The sequence below is a fragment of the Chrysemys picta genome, chromosome 17 (genome assembly GCF_011386835.1).
Source record: "Chrysemys picta bellii isolate R12L10 chromosome 17, ASM1138683v2, whole genome shotgun sequence".
Taxonomy (NCBI): Eukaryota; Metazoa; Chordata; order Testudines; family Emydidae; genus Chrysemys; species Chrysemys picta.
The window spans coordinates 18,437,112-18,454,128 of NC_088807.1; the positions used below are offsets into that span (position 1 = coordinate 18,437,112).

The 17,017-nt window shown below is 52.3% G+C and overlaps 1 protein-coding gene across 2 annotated transcripts; it reads right to left on the minus strand.

Annotated features, from left to right (window-relative positions):
• Positions 1 to 66: 66 nt before the first annotated feature.
• Positions 67 to 14,551, minus strand: LOC101932660 (epididymal sperm-binding protein 1-like). 2 transcript variants are annotated; one of them, XM_065571738.1, is made up of 9 exons: positions 14,072 to 14,551; positions 11,651 to 11,797; positions 10,965 to 11,129; positions 10,397 to 10,552; positions 6,830 to 6,994; positions 6,243 to 6,407; positions 4,574 to 4,738; positions 3,550 to 3,703; positions 67 to 1,350 (listed from the first exon to the last, which is right to left on the minus strand). In XM_065571738.1, the coding sequence occupies exons 1-8, from the start codon at positions 14,079 to 14,081 to the stop codon at positions 3,555 to 3,557; spliced, it is 1,122 nt and encodes a 373-aa protein (XP_065427810.1). In that variant the 5' UTR covers positions 14,082 to 14,551; the 3' UTR covers positions 67 to 1,350; positions 3,550 to 3,554. The 2 variants fall into 2 exon arrangements, with proteins under 2 accessions (XP_065427810.1, XP_023968112.3); XM_024112344.3 differs by lacking the exon at positions 14,072 to 14,551 and adding an exon at positions 13,392 to 13,653.
• Positions 14,552 to 17,017: the final 2,466 nt, after the last annotated feature.

The window sequence follows — 17,017 nt, forward strand, 5'->3', positions numbered from 1 at the left end:
ATACACAACAAGCTTGTGTTAACCAAGCTGAGATTTTCCCCAGACACTTCAATCAAAACACATTGATAAAGAGAAAACATAAAACAAGTTTATTAACTACAGAAAAATAGATTTTACGTGACAGCAAACAGATCAAGGCAGATTATCTAGCAAAACAAAACAAAACAAAACAAAAAATGCCAATTAAGCTTAACATACTAGATGACTAGGATTTGAATTAGCAATTTCTCACCCTGACTAATGATACAAGCAGTCCATCAAGTTTTCATACACAGGCTAGAAATCCCTTTAGCCTGCGACCAGCACTTCCCCCAGTTCAGTCTTTGGTCCTCAGGTGTTTCCAGGAGTTCTTTTGTGAGGGGAGTGAGGCCCTGAGATGATGTCACATCCTGCCTTCTATAGATTTTCCATATGGCAGGAACCTTTTGTTCCAAACTCAGTTCCCAATCCAGTTTGTGGAAAAATACAGGTACCAAAATGGAGTTTAGTGTCATGTGGGCTGGTCAAATGCCCTTGCATGTCATAGCAGCCATTATCCATAGGCTGTCTGGAGCATTTTCAGGAAGGCTCACCAGGTGTGGAATACGCTTCTTCAAAGGCCTATTGTTTCCCCTAATGGACCGCTACCTTGAATAGGCCCTTCACAACCAGCTGTCTAAACTGGAAGCATCTCTCCTAGTGGGTGTCAGCCCGGTGTGTCTACATGGACTATAAGGGGTCTACATGACCCACACTTTGCATAATTATAGTAGGACCTCAGAGTTATATTTCATACTTCTAGTTTCAGATACAAGAATGATACATTCTTGCAAATAGGATGACCACATTCAGTAGATTATAAGCTTTGTAATGATACCTTACAAGAGACCTTTTGCATGAAGCATATTCCAGTTACATTATATTCATACTCATTTCCATATTTTCATAAAATCACATGGAGTGCAACGTCACACTGATCACTAAGAATGATCATCTTCAACCCTGAAGCAAGAGGATTTATAACCCTTCCAATAAGCCATGTTCATTGGGAAATGACCAATATGCATCAGAAGCAAAAGCCATCACACTGTCATCCTCACCCCAGGGAAACGGACAGGTCATTTATTGCCCTCTGCCCGGACACAGAACTCGCAGACGCCGTGTTTCAGAAGATGCTTTATTTGAATTTACTAAAATCAACTAGAGAAATGAGCACATTTGGATTTGGATTCAAGGGTGATTATGCCACTGGCATCTGTTGATCAGAAGCGATCTCTGTTGGGAGAGCAGAGGTGTCCAGAGCGGGGCTCATTCCTTTCATTTAATTTCTAATGTCATCGTTCTGTCTCCTCCCAGATCTGGAGCTGTCACCTGAAAAGGACAGAAGGACAGACCTTCAGCGCCACTTTACTAGCTAGGCAGCAGGATGGCAGAAAAGGATCTAGGTGTTAGGGTGGATCACAAATTGAATATGAGTTGACAGCATGGTGAGGCTGTGAAAAAGGCAAATATAATTCTGAGGTGTATTAACGGGAGCATCATGTGTCAGACATGGGAGGTCATTGTCCTGCTGTAGTTGGCAATGGTGAGGTCTCAGCTGGAGGACAGTGTCCAGTTTCGGGTACTGCACTTGAAGAAAGATGTCGGCAAATTGAAGAGAATCCAGAGAAGAGCAACCAAAATGATCAGAGATTTAGAAAACCTGACCTAGGAGGGGAGGTTGAAAAAATTGGGCAGGTTGAGTCTTGAGAAGAGAAGGCTGAGGGGGGAACCTGATAATCTTCCAATATGTGAAAGGTTGCTAGAAAGAGGATGGAGAACAATTGTTCTCCATGGCCACCAAGGGACAGACAAGGAGGAATTGGCTGAGTTTGCAGCTAGGGAGAGTTAGGTTAGATACTAGGAAAAACTTGATAGCTGTATGGATAATTCGGCTCTGGAGCAGGTTACCTAGGAGAGGTTGTGGCATCCCCATCATTGGAGGTTGGACAAACACCTGTCAGAGATGGTTTAGGTATATTTGGTCCTGCCTCAGCATGGGGCAGGGGGAGGGAGGCTCTTCAGGTCCCTTCCAGCCCTATATCACTATGATTCCATAGTTGGGTACCTGGTGGATGTGTATGGGGATCGTTGGGTGGGTGACTGTGGATAGGGATGTATGAGTGGGTGGATGGATGCCTATGGGAATGTATGGATGGGTGTGTATGGGGAAGGATGGATGGATGCATGTGGTGATAGATGGATGGACACAAAGTCGCCAGATTGGGGCCCTGTTGCACCAGGCACTGCCGAGACACAGAGACACAGGTGCTGCAGAACGACCCAGCCTGGAAGAGCTCCGAGTGTAAACAGACAAAAGAAGGAGGATCATCCTGTGATGTTGCACTCCACATGCTTTATGGAAATATGCTTAAGAATATGGCATAACTGGAATAAATACTCCTTCTATGGTGTCATTAGAAAGCTTGTAATCTACTAAGTGTGTTCATCCTATTTGTTTGCATGTATTATTTCTATATCTGGAGTTAGGAGAATAAGATATAAACATGAATCACTGATGTAAACATATTAAGTGGAGGCCATTAAGGGCGCTCCAGAAACAATCAGTTGTAAATGGCCTTAGTTACTTGAAAGCCTTCCTGTGTACGTGTGGGCCAGCCCATGAGTAATGGAGACTAGGGGTCTTACATGTGACCATGTCACCTGATAATGAAATCCATCTTCAATCTGGTACTTTTCCATTTAGAAGGAGGGGTGGGGACCCACAGAGACAAAAGATTCCCGCCTTGTGCCAAAGCTATAAAAGGGGGTGGAACAGAACAAAAGAGGCTGCAGTCATGAGAAAACCCCTAGTTTCCACCTGAGATGTCTGCTGGAACTAACAAGGACTGTACCAGGGGAAAGGATTGGGCCCAGACTAGGAAGGAGTCTAGTCTGTGAAAGAAGCTTATTGGAACATCTCTGAGGGTGTGATTTTACCTGTAATCAGTTTCTTAATGTATTAGGCCTAGACTTGCGTGTTTTTGCTTTATTTTGCTTGGTGGCTTACTTTGTTCTGTCTGTTATTACTTGAAACCAATTGAATCATACTTTTTATACTTAATAAAATCACTTTTGTTCATAAATAAACCCAGAGTAAGTGATTATTACCTGGGGGAGCAAACAGCTCTGCATATCTCTCTATCAGTGTTATAGATGGTGGATAATGTAGGAGTTTACCCTGTATATGCTTTATACAGAGTAAAAGAGATTTATTTGGGGTTTGGTTCCCACTGGGAGCTGGGCGTCTGGGTACTGGAGATAGGTGACCTGCTGAGCAGTTTTCAGTTAAAGTCTGCAGCTTTGGGGGTGTGGTTTAGACTGAGTCGGCGTTTGCAGCAGGCTAGCGTGTCTGGCTCAAGAAGGCAGGGTTCTGGAAGTCCCAAGCTGGCACTGGAAAATGGGCTCAGAGGTAATTTCAGCACATCAGGTGACAGTCCCAAGGGGATCTCTGTGACTGAACCCATTACACACACCCCTGGTCTAGATGGGGATGCCATAATCAGAGACCATCCCATTGCCCTGTCCTACCTGTCTCAGGTAGGGCAGAAGCTCCACTGATGATCCCGGTCATAGTTGTCTGTGGTGGAACACCAGAACTTCCCCTTGGCCTCTGCCAGGTTGGTGCAGGTGAGGAATTTAAAATTCTTGTAGATGAAGGGGAAGACACAGGGCTTGTCAAAGTCTGCAGACCAAACATACCACCAGCAGGTGAGAACCATGGCCGGAATCACAGGCAGCACATAGCAAATGCAGGCAACATCGGACTGGAAGCAAACACTTTGTTAGATAGTTCCCCACACAGCTTAGGGCTACGGGAGAGAGCGCGGCCCCATGACAGGGGTGTCAGGCAGAGCAATGAGAGACTTGGGTGCTATGCCTGGCTCTGCTAGGTGACCTTTAGCAAGGCACAGCCCAGCTCCATGCCTCAGTTTACCCAATTCTGCAACATGGGGCTAACGATCCAAAGATGTCAAGGGGACAGGCAAACAATGTCTCTGCTGTTGGGGGTTACATATGCAAAATGGGTCTGTGGGCATTTTATGTCCATTTAGGCAGTTTATACAGGCACAGGTGGTTAGACACAGCCACACTCCAGATGTGTTTTCGGGATACATCCTCTGTGGTTATTACGTGCATTAGTCAAGGCGTCTAGATACTAGCCTCAGAGTCAATGAGATCGGGGCCCCATCGCGCCAGGCGCTGCCCAGACACAGAATCACCAAGATCGGGGTTGTGCCAGGTGCTGCCCAGACAGATAGAGATGGACAGTCCCTGTCTCAAAGTGCTGCCAATCTAAACAGCCAATAGAAGGAGCCCCACCGCTCTAGGGCGATTTGGGGGATGGTTTTAAGAACTGCTGAACAGCTGCTACCCATGAACTTCAGCTTGCTCAGCTTTTCCTAAAGGGCGGAGGGTGGGGACCAAAAAACCAACCAACCTGCTCTTAAGCGACTCACCCAAGGAGTCTATGACAGAGCCAGGAATTGACCCAGGCCTTGGTGAGACAAACGCCTTAACCGCAAGGTTCAGCTTCCTCCATCCCCTGTCCTACCTGGCGTGGAGCAGTAAGTCCACTTCTTGTCCACGTCATAATTCCTGGTGGTGCTGCACCACAGTTTTCCTGAGCTCGCCCCGTCGCTGGTGCAGGTGTGGTACACTTTCTTCTTATAGACGAAGGGGAATGCACAGCTCTTTCCTACTGCATTCCCACCCAGGACTAGGGAGGCAAAGGGAGGTGGTTATAGACACCGCCAACACGCCCACCTGCCTATGGACTAATGGCTCCCGCATCCCACTCATCACCAACCCAGCTACCCATCACCAACAGCCAAGAAATCTCAGGTAGGCTTTCATAGATCCCAAGGCCAGAAGGGACCATTGTGATCATCTAGTCTGACCTGTAGAACACAGGCCAGTGAATTTCCCCTGGTTCTCTCTGTGTTGAACCCAATAACTTGGGTTTCACTCAAGTATCTTCTAGAACAGCATCCAGTCTGGATTTGAAGACATCATTGTGGCTAATGCTTCTTCCAGGAAAGCCAACACTGGGCTGGGACAGGAACCTGGATTTCCAAATCCCACTGAGGTTTGACCCTCCATCGATTCTGGATCTGATTCTATGGCTGCTCCTAAACCCTGGCTTTGAACCTTTCCTGAAGGAATCCTTAGAGGCTCCTTCAACTGCTGGGAGGGGTGTGTTGTAAGCCACTATCCCACCAACCAATCAGATAGACTCCCACTACCCAACTCCCATTGGTATCAATGTGTCACAACTCCTCATTGGCTCAGGGGCACAGCAGAGATGTGATGAGATCATACAGGAGATCTGGAGGCCCCTGGACAACTGGGTAAATAGAGGTGTATGAAACTTTTCAGATGAAATGTTTTTGGCGAAAAGTAAGGTTTCAGTGAAGCCAAAATGTGTTGTGAATTTGTGTCAGTTTTGTGGGATTGTTCGTGTTGGAAAAATGACCAAAAATGCAGAAAATGTCAATTCTTCAATTTCAAACAACTTCTGCTTTCAAAATCTCCTTCTATTTTATTAAAACCAAAATTTAAAAAGTTTAAAAAATGCTCAAGATTTAAACAAAATGTTTCATTCAACCCAAAGGGATTTTTTTCCTTAAATTTTCAGTTCAATGACAATTTAAAACAAATAATTTTTGGGATCCACCCAAAACAATTTTGTTTCCTGATTTTTTAATTCATGAAAAGTATCAAAGAAAATTTCAATTCCAGGATCCACCCAAAATGTTTTTTCCCCGGTCTTACAAATGATGGAAATTTTTGAACAAGTTTGTTTCTGGGCTCCTCCCAAAACACATTGTCCCCTGATTTTTTTTGATTAATTAAAAACTGAAATATTTCAGTTTCTGGACAACCCGAGACAAATTTTTTTCTAATTTTTTGATTCACTGAAAATTTCAGAAATTTCGTTTTAGGAACGCACTCTAAACCATTTTTATGACTTTGCAATGCAATGACAATTTTAGAAAAAATGAACTTTCACGAGCTACCTGAAATGACCTCCCTCCCCCCATTTTTTGATTCAATGACAATTTCAAAAAAAAATTCATGGTAATCCAAGACAAGCTCCTCCCCTCACCCCGGTTTTTCAGAATCACCAGCAAACCACAAATTAGTTATTTTCCCGGCTGTATGGGAAAAGCCAGAGTCAGATCTGCCCCAGAGGGAATATACGAAGAGACTGGATACATTACTGATATCTGGACAGTAGCTCCACAGCTTATCCTCATTGTAGTTCTTGGTTGTAGCACACCAGAAATTTCCCATCTTGTCTCCAGCGTTGGTGCAGCTGTGATATAGCTGGGATTTGTAGACAAAAGGAAATATGCAGCGCTGGCCATTCGAGTTCCCCCCATAGGCTGCAAAGGCAATGAGTAAATCAGAGTGAACAGCAGGAATGCCAAAGAGAGAGACCGTCGTGGCCGTTTTCTTAAGGAAAAAGAAAAGCCGGGGTAGGGGTGTCTCATCTCACTACTGTGGCGAAAGCCAAAGATAATTTTTTAAAGTGGGTGAATGGCGTTGCGCCTAGGAGCATGGGATCACCCCGGGGCCCATCTAGCCTGGCATCCCGTCTCTGACGGCCGCATCACAAGGAGGTGCCAGGCAATCTGGCTGCACAGGGGAAGCCATTTGTAGCACGCAGCCCCTCCAGCGAGCTCATTTGACCCGCAAGACTGGGTGACAGCACTCCCTGTTCTAGAGCTCCACGTACCGGCATGTCCTCCACAAACCCTTTCCCCCTGTGCCGACACGGAGCGCTCTGGTCGTGACCAGGACTCACCCTTGCTCAAGCAGAAGCGCCAGAGATGGTCTTTGTCGTAGTTGGAAGTGGTAGCACACCAGGGCCGTCCCATCTGGTCATCGACTGCCGTACAGCTGTGGTAGGTCTTGCCCCTATAGATGAAAGGGAAGACGCAAGGGGAGCTGTCTGATTTTCCCCCTGCCGCTGGTGGAAAAAGAGGCAAGGGAGGAAAGGGTTAAAAACAGGGCAGAAGGCAGGACGCAGGGCAGAACTGGGCGCAAATTTTCCCAACAAAACAATTTTTTTAAGTGGAAAAAATGCCAATTCATGGGAATCGAAGTATTTGAGGATGAAAGTTGCTGGTTTTGAAGCATTTCCCTACTTGAAAAAAATGTTGAGGGAAAAAAGCGTGGAAACATTTAGACATGTTTGATATGGAAAAAAAAAATCTGGGTTCTCGGTTGGGAGCACCTTTTTGTTTTGAAATGTAAGCAGAGTCCAAATGAGCTCTCCCCTGACATCTAGTGGTGAGCTGGGGAAGAGGACTTCAGGAGCTGATCTCACTTGCATGGACACACCCACCCTGCCTAGGTGCTCAGCATGATGGGATTGCTGGTCCAAATGGTCCTTTTGGCTGGTGTGGGGGATCCTCAGTCTCCTTGTTTTTGGGGCAGGAGTAATAAAGGGTTGTTATCCTTGCTTGAACCGAGGGCAGCAGAACTATACTTGGCATATCCCAATGGTGGGACTCACCTTCAACGAAACAGCACTCGCTAGGACAGGGACATGGGTTCCAAAGCCCAGTGAACTGAAGGAGGATGGGGATAGGTGCTTGTGTGTGGGCTGTGTCCAAGGCCCCCAGATACCCTGACTCTTCTTCTCTCCACTGTGTAATAATAACACAGCTAATCTGAACTTGATTGAGGGTCTTGTTACATGCTGCAAAGCTAAAATCACTGATATCTATTAGGCTTTGTAGTGAGTCCCCTTACTGGAAACAACTGGGGGGTGGGCGGGTGCCCTGGAAGGGGAAGATCCCATCCGGAGGCTGGAGACAGTGGAGCCAGGGAGTTCTGAGTCTGCCCCTCATAGGGTCAGGCAGCAACCCGGAAGTATAAAACCAGGCCCTCAGAACTCAGTCTGGCCCCAGCAGCCGGAGAGACCAGACGTCTCCAGCCTAGCTTGGGGCTGGGAAACCTCCACAGCCTGCCCTGCGCCCGCTACCCCGAGAAGCCGCCGGGCCTGCCCTGTGCCTCCTATCCGGAGGAGCTCCCGGACTTTCCAAACGATCCCTGGCCAGACGAATCCATGGTCCAGGATCCCCCCGAGGCCGACGCCAGCACCCAGGTAGGTCCAAAGGGGGGGGTCTGGAAGTAGCCCGGGGGCAGCCGACCCCAGTCTGGCTGCAGCACTGCCAGAGCCCATGTCAGTGTGTTGCGGCCAGGATCCCCACTGACACAGCAGCAGGGATTCTGCCGCTGCTAGGGCCCCGGGCTGTGACGCAGTGGAGTGGGAGGGCCTGCATCCCCCCTGCCACCCAACCCGTGGGTGGCAGTCTCCCCCTCTCCCAGGCCTGTTGAGGCTCAGGCCTATTATTGTGGCTCAGCCCTGCCTGAGGGCCTGAGCTCTGCCTCTGTGTTTGTTGCCCTGACCTGACCTAGGGCCTGGGCTAAATACTTTATTTACTGTTGCTCAACCCTGACTAAGGGTCTGAGCCCTGACCGAACGCTGGTGCCCGCCCTGAACCGGGGTCGGGCTGCCTGTATCTTTCAGGACTGCAAGGGCTGCCGGGCGAGACCCTGCAGCCAGACAAAGCACTCAAGCCCCAGCAGGTAGTGAGTCGGTGTGGCTCCCCGCCGCCCAGGAGCGGGTCGAGCCCCAGCCAACTAGTGTACAGGCCTGCTTTGGGACAGTGCTTCTGATGCAAGAGACTGACCCATGTGCACCAGCAGTGAGGCTCCCCCACTAACAGCTGAAATCACTGAAAGCTGTGTTAAGTGATGGGCCCTTAGTGAGTGGCCAGCAGGGCAGCTGGTGGAGAGGGCCAGAGCAGAGCCCCGCAGAGAGGGGCAGTGAGTGAGTGCCTGAGCAGTGGAACAAGTAAGGTGCCTCTTTACCCACCCTCCCTCCACACAGGATGGGAGGTGAACTCTGCAGATGCACGTCTGAACTCTACATCTGCACTGGCCAAGGATAACAACTGTGAGTGGGGTGCAGAGAAGGGATGGGCATGTTAAAGGAACTTTTGGTTGCTGGACTTAAGACCCTGAGAGGAAAAGGACACCCCACAACTTACTTGGGGTGGGTCTTTTGCTCATTGTTTGTGTTTGAGCCCTGTTTGTGGTGTTTTCCTAAATTAACACAGAGTTACTTCCCTCCTTTTATTAAAAGTTTTTGCTACACTCAGACTCTGTGCTTGTGAGTGGGGAAGTTTTGCCTCTTAGGGGCGCCCAGGGGGTGGTGTGTAATTTGTCCCAGGTCACTGGGTGGGGGCTCAAGCTTGTTCTGTGTTGTATTGTTGAAAAGGAACCCCTACATACTGAACCCGGCCCTTGTTACTGCCAGCTCTGACTGGCAGAAGGGTTACAAGAATTTAAGCTAAATTAGAGTAAAAACAAATTAAAAAAAGAAAAAAAGGTTGAAATTGAAACAGAACATTTCAAAACAAAACTTTTTAACTGAGCCGAACTGAAAGAGAGTTTGGCTTTTCAGTTCATGAATATTTTCGAGGTCTCATTTTTTCCCCCTCCAACCCAGAGGGGAAAAATGTTGAATTCCCAAAAATATTTCTAGGCTAGGGAAAAGATCCAAGGTGTCAATTGGCAGCACTGGGCAAAATTTTGGTGTGGTTCAATATGGGCACTGAGATGTTCCTTGCTCCTACAGGACCTATATACAAATGAATGCTTCTTGTCCACTCCTTTTGTTTAGCTGTTCAGATACCACAGTAATGGAGACACACATAGAATAGAATAGAGTAGAATAGAGCATTGCCCAGACACAGTCATTGAGATCGGGGCCCCATCATGCCCGGTGCTGCATAGAAACAGAGCCAAAACCAGGAATGTTGGCAATTAATTGACCTTTGATTATTAGCAGGTAAATATGCCCAATGGTCTGTGATGGGATGTTAGATGGGCTGGGATCTGAGTTACTACAGAGAATTCTTTCCTGGGTGTCTGGCTGGTGAGTCTTGCCCACATGCTCAGGGTTTAGCTGATCACCATATTTGGGGTGGGGAAGGAATTTTCCTCCAGGGCAGATTGGCAGAGGCCCTGGAGGTTTTTCGCCTTCCTCTGCAGCGTGGGGCATGGGTCACTTGCTGGAGGATTTTCTGCACCTTGAGGTCTTTAAACCACGATTTCAGGACTTCAATAACTCAGACATAGGTTAGGGGTTTGTTACAGCAGCAGGTGGGTGAGATTCTGTGGCCTGCATTGTGCAGGCAATCAGACTAGATGATCATAATGGTCCCTTCTGACCTTAAGGTCTATGAGTCTATGAGGAATAGAACGCATGTGTCCTGATTTCCCCCCACCTCCCAGTCTGTGCACATAGCAGCTACAAAGCAAACCCATCCCTTAAGCCTCTCCTGGCCCCACATACCTGCCGTGCCGCAGTACCTCCATTTATGGTCTGCTTCATAGTTGCTAGTGGTGGCACACCAGGGCCGCTTGCTGTCATCCAAGGTACAAGCCGTGTAACTCCTGCCTTTGTAGCTGAATGGGAAGGTACAGGGCTCCTCCGAGTTCCCGCCAAGCACTGGGGGAGATGGGGTTGGGGAGAGAGATGGGATGTGGGAGGCAGAAGAGTCAGAGAGCATGCTGGGTAACACGGCTCACTTTCAAATCAGAATCACCACAAGTTGAGCCCATTTCCAGGTAAATAAAACCCCTTCTCTCCCCTGAGCCCCACAGCAGCCTAGCCACCGCCCCCAACAACCGTGGGGTAGTGCAAGGAATGGGGGACTGGGTTATGGGACACTGGCAGAGCTGTGAGGAGGGTGAGCCCAGGGCTGGGCTAGCAGGGGCAGTGGGTCGGGAGTGAGGGGCAAAGGCAGAGCTGGGGGTGAGCCCAGGGCTGGGCTAGCAGGGGCTGCGGGGCAGGAGTGAAGGGCACCAGCAGGGCTGGGTGCGTGGGGGGACACTGGGCGGGGCCCCCGGAGGCACCATACTTGTGTCGGGACAGTAGCTCCAGCGCTGATCCATGTCGTAGTTTGCCGTGGTGGCGCACCAGGGCTGGGTCCCGTGGCGCTGCTCCGTGATGCAGGTGTGGAAGGTGCTGCCCTTGTACACGAAGGGGAAGAAGCAGGGCTGGCCTTCCGAGTTCCCCCCATAGGCTGAGTGGAAACACAGACAGTGACTGTCAGGGGGTGGGACACCCTGGGTTTAGTGCAGACGGGTGCGGACCCCTCACCCCACCCTGGACAGAGCCTGTGGGGGCGGAGGGGGGGTAAGGCCCACCAGAGATGGGGACTCTGCTGCCACCCTGCAAGGGTCTGACCCATAGACAGACAGACAGACAGACAGATGGGTGAGGTTGTATTGGGCTAGTCAAACAGACCAAGTGGGTGGCTCTCCCCTGCCCAGCTCTGGAGACGTCGCTGGGGCAGGTGGCAGGAAGACAGTGGCCAAGCACCTGGACATTGGCCAGACCCGCCAGCTCTGGGCATGTGGTATCACAAACTGGGAACATGACGCTCCTCCATGCTGCCCCGTGCTGCCCCCCGTTCCCATCCCATCCGCCGGCTTCTTCCCAATCCCCATCCCTGAATCGTGCCCTAGCCACCCCCTTTCCCCATCCCATCCCCCGGCTTCCCTCCCATCCCGTCCCCCAGCTGTCCCACCCCTGGGCACTCACCCGCCTCGGAGCAGACCCTGTAGGCCTTGTCCCGGTCATAGTTGGCGGTGGTGGCGCACCAGGGCCGGTCACGGTCCTCGGTTGTGCAGGCCGTGTAGACCTTGCCCTTGTAGGTGAAGGGGAAGACGCAGCGGGCAGGGTCCGCACCTGGCCATGAACAAGGGGCAGAGATCAGAAAAGGGGACAACGGCTGCCAGCGGGCCCCTCAAAGCCTAGCAGGGAGAGACCTGGCAGGGGTCAGGACGCCTGGGTTCTAGCCGCAGCTCAGGGAGGAAAGGGGACGTTGTGTTTTGAGCAGGGGGGCTGAGAGCCAGAACTCCTGGGTTCTCTCCCTGGCTCTGGGAGGGGAGGGGGTCTGGTGGGGGGGTCTGGGGGCCAGGACTCCTGCTGTCCATCTCCGACCTCCTGCCAGGCTGGTATATTTTACACCGCTTTACAAAACACACTGTGCTACTCTACACAACGACAGCACATCCCTCCACACACACTGCACTACACATGTGTGACGAAGTGGAACTGTTCTTAAGGTTTCCTCTGAATACTAATAAATTTGTTAGTCTCTAAGGTGCCACAAGTACTCCTGTTCTTTTTGGGATACAGACTAACACGGCTGCTACTCTGAAACCTCTGAATACTGTGTGGGTGCCTCAGTTTCCCCTATGCATTTCTTAAGTCTCTAGGTGGTGGGGAAAGGCCAGTGTGCATAAATCACTGACACTCTGTCTCCCTGGCAACAAATGGCCAGGGCCCCTTCCCCCCCTGCAAGGAAATAGCTAAAGGTGAACAAAGAGATCAGGTGACCTCCTGGCTCAGGAAAGAGACAAAGCCAAGAGAAGGAGGGGCTGGAGGGGGTTTGGGAGTTGGAGCTACCTGGGGACTAGGAGTGAGGGCAGACGTGGGTGTCTGGCTCTCTGAACCCCATAATGGACCCAGCCGAGGGGTCCCGTTGCTGCTGTACCTACAAGCTCTGTTTTAGACCGTGTTCCTGTCATCTAATGAACCTCTGTTTTACTGGCTGGCTGAGAGTCCCGTCTGACTGCGAAGTGGGGGGTGCAGAACCCTTTGGCTTCCCCAGGACCCCACCTGGGGAAGCACACGGAGGGGCATATGCTGAATGCTGCCAGGAGAGACCCAGGAGGTGAAGCCGTGTGAGCTTCTTGCCCTGAAGACAGTCTGCTCCAAGGGAGAGGAGGCTCCCCAGGCCGGATGTGGCACACGGACCGGATTTGTTTGTCCAACTCCCGGCCCTTTAACTGTCGGTTCTCCGCCGGCGTCTAATTTTAGCAACAGGTTCTTGCGAACTGGTGCGAACCGGCTCCAGCTCACCACTGCACTGCTCCACAACATGCATTCTATTACACAACACAACACGCACTCCACTGCACAAGAGCACACTGATCGACAACACAACACACCGCTGCACAACATGCACTTCACTGCACTACGGTACACACTCTACTACACAACACGCACTCTAATACACTTCACAACAATACACTGCTCCACAACACAGCAACATACTGCTCCAAAACATGCACCCTACTCCACTCCACAACACACCACTTCAGAACATGCACTCCACTACAACACACTGCTCCACAACATGAACTTTACTACACAACACAGCACACTGCTCCACAACAACTTTCTACTACATACCAACACCCTGCTGCATAGCCACACACTCTACCACACTACACACCAACACACACCGACCTGAGACAGCCCCTGCCTCCCTTACCTTGGGTTCCCTCGCAGAGCAGTGCCAGGGCCCAGGCCAGGACACATGTGGCTGCGGGTGAAGCCATTGTCCCGTCCACACTGCCCCAGCCCTGAAGCCCCAGCCCCATATATACAGCCTCCCTTGGGGCTCCTCCCCTTGGCCGCCCCCTAGAGGATTTCCTGCTCGCCAGATGGCTTGCCACCACACCACCCTGCCACACCCATGGCAAATCATGAACCCTCTGCTTCCTGAAACCTGAGCTCCCTGGGTGCCAGAACCTGTCCCACCCTCCCGGCTTTGGAGCCCTCTACACACCTCACTCCTTGGTCATGACTGTTGTAGCCCAGAGGTCCAGCTTACCTCGGCTTTGCATTATAGTCTGCTTGATTATATCCAGCAGTATATAGACAGGCTTGGCTCCTGTAAGACATTGGCTTCAGCAGCTAGCATGAGGCTTGAGGCCTTTGGCATAGATAAACGTAGGTAATGGATACGTTTTGGAGAACTGGAAGAATGTAAGGGGGGATAATGACATCAGCCAACCACAGAAACTTGAACTGACACCAGCTTCTGGGAGGTTTTGGACAGAACATCCGACCACAAGATTGCCATGAGAGGGGAGATTGCCACCCCAGAAACCCGGCCAGACTGGGGTCAGGTGCCCCTGAGCCACTTGCTCCTCTCCCCTTGGGGTGTACCTGGATCCATGGGGGTCCTCCATCTCCTCAGGGTAGAAGGCCAGTGGCAGGCCCAGCGACTCCTCAGTGCCTTGGTCAGCAAGTGGCTCCAGCAGCTCTGGCCAGTCCTCGGCTCGGCGGGGTTCTGTTATGCAGCACAGTTTCCCCTAATACCCCCTGGGGCCAGCACTGACTGCTGGGGAGAGTGCCCCTACTGAGTCCCCACCCCCTCCCTATGAGCACAATGCCTCATATTACATACATTATGGACTGAAATTGGAGAGAGTCCAGCGGAGGGCAACAAAAACGATTAGGGGGCTGGGGCACATGACTTATGAGCAGTGGTGAACTGGAGCCGGTTCACAAGAACCGGTTGCTAAAATTAGACGCGGGTGGAGAGCCAGCAATTAAAGGGTCGGGGGTTGGACAAACAACTCCGGTCCGTGTGCCACGTCCGGCCTGCGGGACCGTCCTGTCTCCCACCTAAGCTCCCAGGAGTCCTAGCTGGGACCTCCCCCGGCCCCTCCCCTGCTTCCCCCCCGCCCCCAGAGCTGCAGCATGCCTAGCCGCCGGCAGCTCAGCTCCCCAGATCCCGCTTTGAGCAGCCGCTAGCAAGGTAAGGGGGCGGGGGGGGGCTGCGAGCTCCAGGGCCGAGGGGGGGCAAGTGGGGCAATTTGCCCGGGCCCCGCAGGGGCCCCCACAAGAAGCTCTGAGGCTCCCCCCGGCCCCGCCTTCCCCCCTACCTAACTCCCCCATTCCCTGTCCCCGACCGCCCCCAGAACCTCTGGCCCATCCAAGCCCCCCCTCCCTGTTCCCGGGACTCCCTGCCCCTGCCCCTTATCCAAACCCCCTGGCCCTGGCCTCTTACCATGCTGCCTACCCCCGCCTGGCCCCTCTCCCGGGGTGGCCCTGGACAGCTCTGCAGTGGCTTGGTGGGTCCAGCAGGACCTGAGCTTCCGCCGCTCAGAGCCATGTGGTAAGGCCGTGGCGGGGCTGCGAGCTCCGGGCCGAGTGGCGGGAGCTCAGGCCCCGCTGGAGCCACCACACCGCTGCAGCGCAGTCCAGGGCCGCTCCTGGATGCGGTATGCTATGGCTCCGGGAGAGGGGGCAGGTGGGGGTAAGCAGCATAGCAGGGGGCCGGGGCCGGTTGGATAAGGGGCAGGGTGTCCCGGGGACAGGAAGTTGGGGGGGAGTTGGATGGGGAAGAGGTTCTGGGGCGGCGATTAGGGGACTGGAAAGGGGGGGGATTGGATAGGCATGGGAGTTCCAGGGGTCTGTCGGGGTGGTGGTGGTGGATGGGGTTAGGGCAGTCAGGGGACAGGGAGCAGGGCGAGTTGGGTAGGGGGTGGGGTCCTGGATGGCAGTTAGGGTGGGTGGTCTCGGGAAGGAGTGGTCAGGGGACAAGGAGGGGGCATTGATGGGTTGCGGGTTCTGAGGGGGGCAGTCAGGGACAGGACATGGGTGGAGGTTAGGGGAGGGGGGGTGTACTCATTGGACGGTTCCCTACCAGGTCTTCAGCGGTGGGTCCTTCACTTGCTCTGGCACTGAAGGACCCGCCGCCACTGTGCCGTCGAAGACCCGGTAGGGAACCGGTTCCTAAGATTTTGGCAGATCATCACTGCTTATGAGGAGAGGCTGAGGGAACTGGGGTTATTTAGTCTGCACAAGAGAAGAGTGAGGGGGGGATTTGATAGCAGCCTTCAACTACCTGAAGGGGGGGAGGTGTTCCAAAGAGGATGGAGCTCAGCTGTTCTCAGTGGTGGTAGAGGTGCTCCGGTGCCAAGATAGGGATATGCGTTCCATCTATCGCCCCACCACAGTTAGGGAACCCCATTGCAGCAAAGCCGTCCACTATGACCTGCACATTTCCCAGCGTCACTACCCTGGTTAGCAGAAAGTCAGTGATTACATTGGCTACTTGGATCACAGCAGCCCCCACAGTAGATTTGCCCACTCCAAATAGATTCCCGACTGACCGGTAGCAATCAGGTGTTGCAAGCGCCCACAGGGCTGTCACCACTCACTTCTCAACTGTCAGGACAGCTCTCATCTTGGTATTCCTGCGCTTCAGGGTGGGGGAAAGCAACTCACAAAGTTCCAGGAAAGTGGTCTTACGCAAGCAAAAGTTTCGCAGCCACTGGGAATCATCCCATACCTGCCACAGTATGTGGTCCCACCAGTCTGTGCTTGTTTCCCGGGCCCAGAATCGGCGTTCCACTGTATCAACCTGCCCCAGTGCCGCCATGATGTCCCAATTGCCACATCCCATGCAGGGGCGGCTCCAGGCACAAGCACATGAAGCGCGTGCCTGGGGCAGCAAGCCGCAGGGGGCAGCCTGCTGGTTGCTGTGAGGGCGGCAGTCAGGGAGCCTTTGGTGGCGTGCCTGCGGGAGGTCCGCCGGTCCCACGGCTTTGGCGGCAATTCGGCGGCGGGTACGCCGAATCCGCGGGACCGGCGGACCTCCCGCAGGAATGCCACCGAATCTGTGTTACCAGCCAGACCTCCCACAGGCGTGCCGCCGAAAGCCGCCTGACTGTCGTGCTTGGGACGGCAAAATACATAGAGCCGCCCCTGATCCCATGCTTTCAGGAACATCTGTGTCCATGTCCTCCTCACAATTGTTCTCGTGCTGGCGTCTCCTAGCCAGGTCCTGCACATATTCAGGATAATGGGCGAGGTGTTTACAATGCTCACAACAGCAGGGTGAGCTGAGCGGGCTCCATGCTTGCCATGCTATGGCATCTGCACGGGTAACCCAGGAAAAAAGGCACAAAACGATTGTCTGCCATTACTTTCAAGGAGGGAGGGGAGATGACGACATGTACTCAAAACCACCCGTGACAATGTTTTTGCCCCATCAGGCATTGGGAGCTAAACCCAGAATTCCAATGGGCAGCTACGACTGCGGCGATCGTGGGATAGCTACCCACAGTGCACTGCTCCTTGAGTCGATGTTAGCCACAGTAT